This window comes from Prunus avium, chromosome 6, assembly GCF_965620075.1.
Source record: "Prunus avium chromosome 6, drPruAviu1.hap1.1, whole genome shotgun sequence".
Classification (NCBI taxonomy): domain Eukaryota; kingdom Viridiplantae; phylum Streptophyta; class Magnoliopsida; order Rosales; family Rosaceae; genus Prunus; species Prunus avium.
The window spans coordinates 26090532-26104078 of NC_142289.1; the positions used below are offsets into that span (position 1 = coordinate 26090532).

Here is a 13547-nt window from a genome sequence, read left to right on the forward strand (position 1 = left end):
ATGGTGTTAGTTGCAACAGACCTCTTCATTGAAAAATTTGTAAGCATTCTTGAGAGCGAAGCAGCATCCATAGCGGGCGTTCGTGATCAAGTTGATGAGATTAAGCAGGAGCTGGTGAACATGAAATCCTTCTTAGAGGATGCTGACGGAGGCAAGAAAGCACACACAGAAGTAGAGAAAGCGTGGGTCGCAAGCATTCGAGACTTGGCCAATGATGTCGAAAACATCATTGATGAATTCATGCATCACATGTACAAGCAACAAAGGGGCGGTCGATGTCCAAAGTGGCTCCTCAAAACCATTCACTTTCCAAAGAACCTTTGGTATATGGGCCAAATAGCCAAGAAGTTACAGAAAATTTCCGGAACGATTAGAGCTATTCCAGAGAGAAATGAGAGATATGGTGGTGCTGCAGCCGTAGAAGGGAAAAGTACTTCTGAGGATATTCGCAGATGGGTGCAGAACCAAGCGGAGTCTTCTCTTTACCATAAGGAGAATGAACTCGTCGGGATTGAAGGCAATAAGAAAATGTTGATGGGATGGCTGATGAACAAAGAGCAACATCAAACTGTTGTCTCCGTGGTCGGGATGGGAGGATCAGGGAAGACAACTCTAGTTGCAAGGACTTTCACCAACGAGGTAGTCAAGAAACATTTCGAATGTTACGCCTGGATTACTGTTTCCCAATCTTATGTGATTGAAGACTTACTTAAAAGATTGATCAAAGAATTCCACAAAGCAAGGAGGGAAGAGGTCTCTGCAGACATGAAAGCCATGTGCTATATCGAATTGGTTGAGATTTTGGTTAACTACTTGGCGAATAAAAGGTACCTTGTTGTATTGGATGACGTGTGGGATATCCATCTTTGGGAAAGAATAAGGCTTTCATTTCCAGATAAACAACTTGGAAGTCGAGTCATGCTTACAACTCGAAGAGAGGACATAGGATCGTATTCTTTTGGAGTTGAAAGCCATGTTCACAAGATTCAACCGCTGGAAAGGAGAGATGCTTGGGAGCTCTTCAGCATGAAAGCATTCTCAAGTTATCATAACAAATCTTGTTCACCGGAACTTCTGCCAATAGCTCAGGAACTTGTGGAAAAGTGTGAAGGTCTGCCTCTTGCAAACGTAGCCTTAAGTGGTCTCATGTCTTCTAAGAAGTCACTTACTGATTGGACCAAAGTCTACAATAGCTTAAATTGGCATCTAACAAACAATTCTTTGTTAGAACCTATGAAGAGCATCTTGTTGCTTAGTTTCAAGGATTTGCCATATAGATTGAAGCAATGTTTTCTATATTGTTCCCTTTTCCCAGAAGATGAGGTGATCATGAATAGAAGGCTCATTAGATTGTGGATCGCCGAAGGATTTGTTGAACATGTTAAAGGGGTAACACCAGAAGAAGTTGCAAACAACTATGTTATGGAACTCATTTTTCGTAACATGCTACAGGAAAGGTGTCGAGAATACCAACCAGCATGTAAGATGCATGACCTTATGCGGGAGATTGCTCTGTCTATAGCAGAAAAAGAAAAGTTTTGTGTCGTTCTTGATGGGAGTGAAACAATGGAAGAAACCGGGGCCCTCCGTTTGTCAATTCAAACAACTATTGGAGAAATTGGACCACGCACATGTATGTCACACCTTCGTTCTTTTTTTGTCTTTGCCACTAGCGTATCCTCATTCTCTTTCTCAAAGAAATTGCCTTTTGACTCTACATTGTTGAGGGTTCTAGATTTAGAGGGTGTCCCAATTGATCGTCTGCCAGAAGAACTAACGTACTTGTTTAATTTAAAATATTTGAATTTGAGAAACACTCGAATTAAGGAGCTTCCAGAATCCATAAGACGGCTCCGCAACCTTCAGACCTTGGACCTCTTTGGGACAGATATAGAGGCACTTCCAATAGGGATTTCCAAATTGATAAACCTGCGCCATCTTATTATGTGTCATTCCAAAAGCGGTTCAAAGTTAGTTGGGGTAAAATTACCATCAAGTATTAGTAAGATGAAGAAATTGCAGTCTTTGGGATGTATTGAATCAGAAGGAAATATTATTAGACTTATTGGAAATATGACCCAGCTTTCGATCCTTGGCATTACAAATGTCAAGGTAAGTGACGAGAAGGACCTATGTGCTTCCATTCAAGAGATGAAGGTCCTTTCCCACTTGTATTTATCAGTAGGAGATGGAGAGGAATTTCTTCAAGTTGATGCATTGTCTTCACCGTCATTCTACCTTGATAGACTTGACTTGATAGGCAAACTGGAAAAAGTACCACATTGGTTTTGTTCACTCCAGTGTCTCACATGTTTGCATCTGTGTGGGTCTGGACTTGAAGAAGATTTACTACCTCATATTGAAGCATTGCCCTCTCTACTTTCGCTTTGCCTTAATGATTCCTATGTTGGGAAAGAGTTGTGTTTCAGTAGAGGCTTTGTCAAGCTTAGGTATTTGGAATTGAGGAATCTCTCATTATTAAACAAGATGACTATAGAAAAAGGGGTGATGCCAAATCTGGAGTTCTTCGGCATTTATAGGTTCTTGGGATTAGATACATTGCCACAGGGTATTGAGCACCTTACGAAACTACAAGGATACACATTTGAATGTGTTTCAGGGAAATTTGCAGAGTCCATTCGAGAAGGAGGTGTGGATCATGCAAGGATGCTACTCATCGAAGAGAGATGTAACAAATATACGTAAGTATCTTCTATCGTTGCACTGACTTTCCTAAACTTCAAAATATAAATTATACATTGAAGTTCTGTTTGTTAATTACAATACTTTTGTCTTTCAGAAACAAGTTCAGCAATTGAAGATTCTACCCGGTTTGGGGTTGGAATAACCTGTTAACCATCTGCGTAGCCCACGACTGATTTGAATCGGCTTCTTGTTTGCCTTCAACAAAAAAATCAAATAATACCCAAGTTGATGATCATAACTTGCAGTTGATATATATGTTTTGTGTGTTTTAATTTGGATGTAATAATATTCGAGTTTGCATCTGTCGCTTAAGCAATTGGCAGCTGCTCTGTATCTCGATAACTTGAAGTTCTGTGTGTTTGTACTCTCTTTTATGTTAATTGTGTTTGTAATTTCAGATTGACTAATGATATAGAGTCGCTTAGTTTACATCACCCCACGTGGTTTAAAAAGTCCAAGAACATTTTAAACAGAGTGCTACTATTCCCACCCATCTGTACTATTTCTCCATCCACTTTATTTTCAAAATATTAAAGACAAACTCCTCAGAACTCACCGATCAACCCCTTCTAATTCTTTGAGACGTTAAAACTTATTATGGGCATCCTGGAAATAACAAAACGCAACACAAAATCTAAAACTCCTACACTATATAACAATAAAAGAAACAAAACCCAAGTAATTAAAATCAACAATACCTTAGAGAATGCGACGAAGATGAAAAAGAGGTGAGAATGAGAACGGTGGCAGCCCAAATGTTGGAGTAAAACCACCCACGCACAAACAGATTGCGGAAAATGTGTTACAAGAGCAACATACAAGCTTCGCGAGCTATGCCATGAAAAAGAAGGAGCTATAATACGGTACGACGATTGCCTCTTTTAAGTACTCGAGTTTAAACTTCTTTGGTGTACCAGACATGACTAACGAGGTTTATTTGACAAACAACAAGTCATTTAATGCTCCTCTGTTATTTGATCATAAAGTTAATCAGTTATTAACCAAATTATGTATTGAAGCTACTCGTAACCAACAAATGTATGCTCAAGGAGAGCTTTCTATTGGGAATCATCATTTAGTTTATGGTGCGACACAATACACTCGTGATCTTTCTGGCATCTATTGTGAGGAGTGCCTTGATGCCACAAAGAATGCACTTTTAACAAAGAGTCATGGAAAGAGAGGCGGGAGCGCTTTTTATGGAAGTTGTCATATCAGATTTGAACTTTGTCGCTTTATATTTTATAATTAGACTTGAGTATGTCCAATGTATAAGGTAATCTTGCAAGATTATTGGTTTTCCATCTATCCACAATATGTGTAAAAACAATTATTGGGTTCTTTTCTTTCTTTTCTTGTGTGATTAATTATCAATAAATTCCCAAGGTTTTCTATTCTTATTTTTATATATAAACATAGTATAGAGAACTTTTATGTCCAACAAATTTTTAGGTAGCCAATTTTCTAGTGGATGCTTTCCCTGTAGATTAAATCATTCATAATATAAGGGACAAAACGTATTCATATAAACATAAATTTAAAGAAAAATTATAGAATAAGTTCCATAGTTTCTGAAGTGGAGATGAAAATGGAGTAAGGGTGAGTGCAATGAGATCTATGTCAATCCTTTACTTGATTCCCAAAATAAAGCACCTACATCTGTAAAACATCTCTGGTCCAAATCTTCAATGCCTTAAAAGTGAAACATTTAAAATCCCATAAATTATCCATAGTTAATAAAAATGTTAAAAGAAAGACACTTCATTAAATGATGATAAAATAGTACATTCAAAATCCGTTTAATTGAAATAAATAAAAAAGAAAAGAAAAAAATAACATGTCTTCTAACCATCAAAAGTCCAAGCGTCTATATATGTAAAACATCTCTGGTCGAAATCCACCTCCACATCCTGCCGAAATCTTATAAAAAAAGAAAAAGAAAAACAAATTAGAGAAAAAATGAATTACATATGGATAGTTGAGCATAATTTTCTTTAATTTGCTGCACCATATTTTATGATTGGAAACAAAATGGAAGCTCCCTTTACTCAATGTACATGAGTGGCGGAGCCAGGATTTCACATTAGAGAGGGCCCTTCATAAAATTTGTCTTCTCTTCATAAATGAATTATCATGAATTTCATATTTTAAATTGATTAAATACTAATTCCTCGTCTACACTATTAAAGACTTAAAAATTATTTATTTATATTCCAATAGAGAAAAGAAAAAAAAAAAAAAAAGAGTTCATAAGGCACAATATTAAGGTACCCAACTCATACATAAAGGAAAAAAATTATGAAAATAAAAAATTCACAAAGCTTTAAACAAAAGAGGAAGAGAAAAAAAGGTTAAAACTTTAGGAGTTTATATTGCATATATCATAAACTAACTTAGAAGATTTAAGGGAGATGAGTAGAAGGGAGATCAAGAAATTTTATGGTTTATTTGTAGACAAAAAGAACCTAATATATTATTTTATTTTAAGGTAAATATCCTAAAACTAATCTAATATATTATAATATTATATATCATATATAATATATAAATAAAAGAGATAAAAATGGAGTGGGGGCCTGAGATCACACTGGTCCCATGGTAGCTCCGCCATGTAACATGACTTTAAACGAGGTTTTGTCTTCTTTGTCAAAAACAAAACGAGACCTTGTCTTTCCTATAAAATCTTAGGATCTTTCACTTCCATTCCACATGTTCTTGATCTCCTCTCTTTTTTTTTGGTCGAAAAATCTCCTCTCCTTTGTGGTGCTTTACTGCCTCTATTCTCCCTTGTTTAGCCGTTACAAAAATCTCTATTTTTCTCTTTCTCCAGCTTTATATGTCTAGATTTCTTCGGTTCGAGAAAATGCATGTTTTCGAAAAAGTTGTAACAGCTAAAGAAGGAGAAGAGAGGCAACAAAGCAAATCAAGGGAGAGAGGAGATGATATGCACATGAAAAGGAAAGAGAATTGCCATAGATATTTATAGGGAAGACAGAAGGTCACCTTTTGCTTTTTATATATAAAGTATAAAATCTCCTTAAAATCCAGGTACATTGACACAAGGAGGTTTTATGGAAAATAATTAACTCAGAGATTTCATTTTGTTGCCGATTAATATTATGAATGGTGGTGTAGAGAATTAAAGGAAAGTGAAAAAAATATATATGACCATATTTTCAAATTAGGCATTTGTTGTGTAACCAGATTTAGTATTCCAAATCCAAGTATAAACAGGTTGCCTTGTAAACCATATTTACTGCCTTAAATCATCATTCATAGATGACTCCAAACCTGCAAACCTTGAAATTATCAATATGACATGCATGATGAGTTGACATTATCTTCACGGAATTTAAATTTTCCTAATTCACGACACGATCGTGATTACTTTTCCTTTCATTTTAGTAGCCTTGCACCTTTATGTATATTCCTAGCCCTCTACATAAAATGAATTGTCCAACATGTTTAGCTTAAGTCACGTTGTCACTTAAATAAGCTTATTTAAAGGACATCCTTGTAGGGTTCAATCGGCGTTGTATTTCAATGATGTGAATAGTCTACTTTTAAAGTCATCATTCATAGGTTATCTATATATAAAAAAATCACTTAAATCGGAAAACATTTAACAATTGATTTGAATGTAGTCATTTTAGTGTTTTTTGGAAGCGTAACTTGAAAAATAGAAGGTTTAAATTATTGAAATAGAATGCGAAATGGACCCCACAATAGACATTTAGAAGGAATCTCAAAAGCTCACATAATATGCCCTAATTGACCTATATTTTAAATAGTTATACAGTTTGTCCAAATGTCCAAATATTTTCAAATAAGATATATGAATAATGAATGCGGAATAGACCCCATAATGAGCAATCGAGAAGAATCTTAAAAAATGACTATATGCTCCACATTGACTTACTTTTCAAGTCATCATTCATAGATTTTCTATGCAAAAAAACATTTAAATTGGAAAACATTTAACAATTAATTTGAATGTAGTCATTTTAGTGTTTTTTAGAAGCATAATTTGAAAAATAGACGGTTTAGATGATTGAAATTGAATGAGAAATAGGCCCCACATGGACATTTAGAAGGAATCTTAAAAGCTCACATAATGTTTCCAGAAGAAGTATTTTAGTTTTTAGTACAAAGATGATACACTATCGAAGACAACTGAGAAACTACTGCTGCTTTTTCAAAACTCAGCTAAACTGGTCCACAAGCAGAGAGGGGGAAAAATGTAAAATCAATGAAAGAGTTCATTCATCACCTCTCTATCAGATGAAATCCTTCCATACAAATTCTAACAACACGAGATCACAAGTAAAATCAATTCCATTTAAACCATCTTCTATAATGGGGAGGCATATTTGTACAAAACAATTCCTTTTCCCAACCCAAATCTGGTATATGTTTTAAAGAAAATCAGAAGCTATCCTGTAAAAATTTCTACCAATTAATTTCATCATTTGAATGAAAAATAGGAAATAAGACTAATTATTTCCAATGCTCTTGAAGTTTCAATTTCATTCCCAAATTGGGGAGGTGAACAACTTCGGTAGCTGCAGCTAAGATTCTGCAGAAACCAACACTTGATCAGTAATGAATGGCATTTGGTATATACTGCCTCCGTGCTCTGTGGCTGGAAAATAGGACATGGAGACGGATGAAGTGTGAAATCTGCAACTTCTTGGGCCACGGAGCATTCATGAAGCCAGGTTGCTGATGCCAAAATAGACTGTTTTTTGTTGACAGGCATTTATAGCGTAATCAACCACAAAATGGCCAAACTGTGATTTGAGACGAAGGCCGTATCCAAGTCCAACTCCAGATCCTGGTTTGCCTTGCCTCACGGCTGGGTTTCCTGAAACTCCGAAATTGAATTGATAAGATAACCATGCAAAGAAACAACATTAAGAAATCAGAACCACAATTACAATAGAAAAAGAAATTCTGACACGTATAACAAACAGAAGGTTAAGTATGGTCAAGAAATAGCAGGAGCAAGATAATCACCCCAAGAAGTAGTAAGTTTGCACATGAATCTTGTACGAGGTTTGGCGTACAATTGTATCAATTTGCAGGTTGTGTGGGTTACTCAATTATTGGGGCTAAAAAGTGATACACAAGTATTTCCAATCAGTGAAAGAAGTTGCCATATGAAAGACACCTGACTTTGGTATGCTGGGTGAAGTGCTATGGCAGGCTAAAGTACTTAAATGTATTGTGATTTACAAGCGATTTGAGGGCAAGCTAAAATAAAGAAAGAGAAAGCTCAATGTGTGGAGTACTGTTTGACATGCCAATCAATTAAAGAGAACCTGACATTTTCACATCGTTGCAATGTTAACCTTCTGTTAGATTTGTCTACATGGCCACATGGACAGAGAAAAAAAGAGCTATTTGTTACTAGCTGTCCTTCACCCAAAAAATAAAACAATGGAAAAGAAAACATGTGGACATTACAACAATGTGAAAACTTCAGGGTTAATACTGCTCAAATTGAAAAAGAGAGGCCAAATTAAATAAATATAAATATAAATTAGAATGACGGGAACATGCAACAAAAAATTCACTACAGAAAATTCGTTCTTTACTCAATCTTGTCTTTCAATGTTTTTGTTGCAGTGGTTAGCTTGAGTTCTGAAACAGCACTGTTGTTGCAAGGTCACTGGAAATTAGAACTAGAGCAGGCATGTCCTGAATGCTAAAGGGAAAAACTGGCAGATTTGGCACAAGAAATTGAATCCTTAAAGAGAAATAGACTTAGATCATCAACAGGACAGGACTACGGGTCAAGTAGAGAGTGGTATTGGATAAATAAGTAGCAAATCAGTGCTCCAATGGCAGGGCTAACCGGGATGATGAATAAAAAAGGTTAGGAAACCCAGTCATGGGTAGAGGAGAACTCTGATCGAGAGCGTAACCGATAGGAGGATAGTCAACTGGAAAAATATGAGAAATGAACAAGATAGGAAGTATTCTTGGAGTTAAAAAAATATTTAGGCAATGCCAAAGGTGGATATTCCAACATTAGATTGAAATCACCCGAGGAGCAGGGTACGGAAGTGCAGGAAGTTCTTTCAGTTGAATCTAATGGGGGTTGATCATAAAGTTTTATGCACATCCAAATTCTTGGAAGGTAAGGCTGACCTGACAACTGATTCCTAGATTACTAAGAAGGAAAACGAAATATAACCTGCAAGAGTTTGTAAAAATTTGTGCCTGAGATTTTCATAAGGGGACTTCTGAAAACTTAGTAGGAGAATTCGATAACCTGCAACAACTGAGTTCTGTCACTAAATATACCAGGAGAGATTCAAAGAACTTAACGTACTTATGGTGGTCCTGAATAAAGGGTTTAAGGAAGAAATCTGGAGTGCGATGCAGATTTCTTTCTAGATTATTATAAATAAACCCAATCCTAGACATGTATTTATAAAAAAACCCACGCACTATTTAAACATAGAAACACACCCAAAAGTAACCCCAAAATCAACAATTGTATATTTTTTGGGTGTGTTTATAAATGGGTCTTGTGTGTGTGTAATGATGGGTTTTGGGTGTGTTTATAAAGTGTTTTGGGTGTTGGGTTTTTTTATAATTTCAACCCCCATTTTGGGTGTTTTAGTGAAACTCCCATTTCTTTCCCTCCCCCCAACATTGTCAATGACCATTCATTTAGTCAAATTGCAGAAGAGTGCCTTGTAATCAATAGTCAAAAGAAGCTAAGGCTAAAGGATCTCTCATCAGTTCTTTCCCAAGACCTATTCCAGCCTAAGTTCTTTGCCCAAAGTTTCCACAAATAACAGCACTAGTTCCAAGCCCAAGAGGTGACAGCAACAGGGGTATGTGCAAAATCAGTAGCTTTAGGTGTACTGTAACCACCTTACCTCCCAATAATCGATCTTATTCAGAAATGAAGGCCTGAAGGGAAAAGGCCTATGTTACAATTGTGATGAGGTTTTTATACCAGGCCCCAAGATCAGCAACTTTATTTCTTAGTCACGGAAGAGGACATCAAAGATATAAATATCACAGCCTACATTATATTTCCTTTTCCTTATTGAAACACTGAAAAAGCGGACTAATTAAATTTCTGAGACCTACAGGCTACAACCAAGTTAAAGAGTTCACATATAACCAAGTGAAAGTTGAACTCACCAGGTACATGATGGGCAGACCCCAAATCAGTTCCACAGTCCAAGAAAACAGCGCCTTCCAGCATCTTGTTCTAAATACAATAAGCAACATTGTATGTAATGCTTGTGCTAGTTCATCTCAGATATAAAGTAAGAAAATTTACAAAAGAAAAAACGTAAGAAATAGGTAACCCATTTTTATTAGACAACAAAAAAAAAAGAAAAAAAAAAGTTCTGCAAGAATTCATAAGCAATTTATTGCAAAAGAATTGAGGAAACAGATAGATTTCTCAGCAGATACTAGTAAGGCGAGTGATAAATCTAAATCTATATGAAGAGCTACAACTTGATGATTGTAAAGTGTCTTGTTTCAGCCATAAGGCATTATTGAAAAGAAAAAATTATTGGTTTAGAACAATTAGTATTTGTTGATAAATGATCATGGAAGACAACTCAACTGATTCCAGAATGACTTCCCAGGCTAATAAAATAATGCAACAAATGTAATAGATTCTTAGAAACACATAAAGAGTGAAGGAATTACATACAAAAGGCAATGTCAATTCGCTATTTGCAACTAGGCACGATCTACCAGACCCCACTGCGCCCTCACCATACCCTCGCACACTGCCAAGACCTCCAATTGCAAATGCTTGGTAAGGAGCCATGTCCCCTACAATGGAACCACCTGTCATTCTGTCCGAGAAAAATGTATGAGTAACACAGATAGAGGCAGGGTTATTTATCCATAAGTTATACAAAGCACATAGATATGCTGGATTGTGAATCTGACTCACAAACTGAAACTTAAGAAGTTTCTGAAGCAGGTTAGGCCATTCTTAAAGTTCAGCAAAAACAATTGTTTGTCAAAATTAATTCCAACCCTGTTATATGCTTCACGGTTCATATTGTATAAGGTAACCTTAATTGTTTACTTCTTCTTTTTTCCTTCTTGAAGGATTGATTCCTAGTTTTTTTTTATCATTAAAAAAAAGAAAAAAAGATTAGTTCCTACTTTTGAAACCTTGCAAAAATTTGAAATCATATAATACTCTTTTACAAAGTCCTTTTAACACTTGATATTGTGTTAGACTACTTTAGAGTCATGTCAAATGCTCCATGGACACTTGCTTCCCCCTTTCCATTGGAGGCTCTGCTTTCTATTAACACTACGTTCCCTTGCTCAATCAACTCTGTACAAAAGAACAGGGAACTATCTCACCTTGTCAAGAGAAATGCCGGTCCAAGTTTGACTCCCTTTGATGCAACAAACTTAAACTTGTTGAAGATTAGCCACTTAGATAGGACTGGTATCCCTTGTTCTATCTGCAGACTGAACTGTATTCAAGACAAACTCCCCGTTAGCTTCACATTCATCGCTCACTTATCAAGTATACATTTAAGACCTCACATTATATCTATCATGATTTGAAGAAATCTTACATGAAAAAAACTGTGATCATTTGCCTTTGCATACCGAGATTCTTGCTTTAGAATTACCATGCTATCATGGGGACTTCCACTGCATAATAATCATCTTATGATTTAAAACATTAGTCTAGCAAACTGTTCATAAAATAAAGTGCCAAAACATAAATTACCTGCATGTGACAGGAAATCCATCTAGATCTCGGCTCATAGACTGGCCATTATCATTCAGTGGCCGGACATGCTGCATAGCACATATTAAATTAAAATCGGGGAAGAAATTGTAGAAGAAAATAAATACCGAAGGATGCTCATAGTGGAAAAAGTAATAAGGTACCTCAAACTTTATGCTAGTTGTGCTACTCCATTTGGAACTTGCAGGCTCATTCAAATCCATGCCTACTGATAATCGAGACAAATTTACACCTCCACTAGCTGAACGTGAGAAATTGTCCATGGGAATGCCATGAACCCCTATCTCGGGTGAAATAGAATGCTGGATGTAAAAAGTTATATATATTAAGATACCAATACCATGAATTTCTACTAGAACTATACAAAAAATAAAAAAATTACATCAAGTTAATAACTGGGTTAGGTTTATAGAGAAATTGGTTTGTAAAATAGACTACCATTACTCTTTAATAATTTTTCACATTCTCCAAATTAAATAATAGCAACACAAAGGACAAATAAAAACCTGGACAACAAAAGACTGTTGAGCTAGCCATTCAGGTCTTGGTCTTCTATAAGCCATTAAAACATTAGAATCATACAGGCCCTTATCCCATGACACATCAAGCTTCTCACTTCCACCGAATAAGTTTGGATGTTTGATGCAAAGACTGCCATAATAAAAGCAGAATAGTTTTATTCAAGTAGTGGAAAACGATCAGAGCATAATAAAAATTGGAAAACAATACTAAGTTTCATAAGGGTACGTCCTTTCTTTACCCAAATTGCATGTCCCATAACCTAGAATATGTCTATAAAACAAATCAAAATAAGGGGAAAACCCAGAACCTTAAACACGAAGAACCCAAACTTCAAATGCTAAAATTATTAAATAAAGCAAACTCTCACCTCCCAATTATCAGAGAGAGAGGACTGCCACTGCCATTACTGTAATAAAGAGAGAGGAATCAATCACTGAGGGAAACTTCTTAGGTAAATTTATAAATAAATAAAAAAATGTCCTGAGATTGAAATAAAAACAACCTCAAAGGAGGAAGCATCAATGAAGCACAAAGCTTGTGAGTGAAATCGACATTAACATCAATCTTGGCTGTTAAAAAGAAAAGAAGAGATCACATTATGCATCATCAATAACAACAATGATACAAAAATCCAGAACCAACCCATTAATCACACAAGAAAAAGAAAAAACATACAAATTAATCAGCATAAAAGTTAAAACTTTATGGGTTTATAAGCACTAAGGGTTTTTGTGGGTGAAATGAAGGATTGTCAAGTAAACTGAGCATCTCACCTTTGCCAGCATGGATGCTCTTCTGGGCTCCCATCCCATTACAATTAAGTTTCCTTAATCAGCCATTAAAATTTGAATGGAAATTGAGGACTGGCGCAGAGATTGCTCATTTGCATGAGTGAAGAAGCTGCCCGGAGAGAGAGAGAGAGAGAGAGACTGTGAGTGTCTCTGGCCCTATGTGTAATTCGCGCGACGAAGGTATTTCGGTGACGTCTCCTCTGGGGGAAGTAGCAAGTTCCTAGCTTCCAATGTTTGTTATCCCTTTTGCTTCTTCATTGGTCTTTCCTAACTGCACGTGGGTACCCAGCGAGAGCCATTGCATTTTTCGTTTCGTTTTTCTTTTTTCTTGTTGCTGCTGCTAAGTACTGTTAGGTCTTGTTTGGAAGTGATTCTAGATAAGCCAATAATCATTTTTGTGGCAATCAATACAAGTTTTCTATATACTTGTGAGTGCTTTTGGCAACCAAAAGCGCTTCTGACAGCGTTTGGCAGAAAATGTTAGAAGTGTTTCTAGGTCGTGGAAGCGTTTTCTAGAGAAGCACTTACTATGTGCTTCTTCAAAAAGCACTCTCAAGTGCTTTTCCAAGAAGCATTTGGATTTCTAATAAAAATTTCAACATCTTTATAATAAAAGCGCTTTTGCGAGAAGCACTTATGAGTAGAAGTGCTTTATAAAGAAGCAGTCCCAAATGAGCCAAGTGGTTTGAAGTGATTTTATGGAGAAGCACATTGGAGGTACTTCCTCCAAAATGGCTTCAAATCAAATGATTATATGGAGAAGC

The 13547-nt window shown here is 36.0% G+C and overlaps 2 protein-coding genes across 3 annotated transcripts; one reads left to right on the plus strand and one right to left on the minus strand.

The window, feature by feature from the left end:
* LOC110760027 (disease resistance protein RPM1) lies at window positions 1–2706 on the plus strand. Its single transcript, XM_021962200.2, has one exon. The coding sequence runs from the start codon at window positions 1–3 to the stop codon at window positions 2704–2706; it is 2706 nt and encodes a 901-aa protein (XP_021817892.2).
* Window positions 2707–7023: 4317 nt separating this feature from the next.
* On the minus strand, window positions 7024–13071 carry LOC110760020 (Outer membrane OMP85 family protein). 2 transcript variants are annotated; one of them, XM_021962193.2, is made up of 11 exons: window positions 12766–13066; window positions 12495–12561; window positions 12360–12398; window positions 11977–12121; window positions 11614–11772; window positions 11450–11520; window positions 11292–11370; window positions 11071–11186; window positions 10397–10544; window positions 9871–9940; window positions 7024–7570 (listed from the first exon to the last, which is right to left on the minus strand). In XM_021962193.2, exons 1-11 carry the CDS (start codon window positions 12797–12799, stop codon window positions 7413–7415), a joined length of 1086 nt encoding a protein of 361 aa, XP_021817885.1. In that variant the 5' UTR covers window positions 12800–13066; the 3' UTR covers window positions 7024–7412. The 2 variants fall into 2 exon arrangements, with proteins under 2 accessions (XP_021817885.1, XP_088111903.1); XM_088255777.1 differs by lacking the exon at window positions 7024–7570 and adding an exon at window positions 7627–8983 and having other exon boundaries at window positions 12766–13071.
* Window positions 13072–13547: the final 476 nt, after the last annotated feature.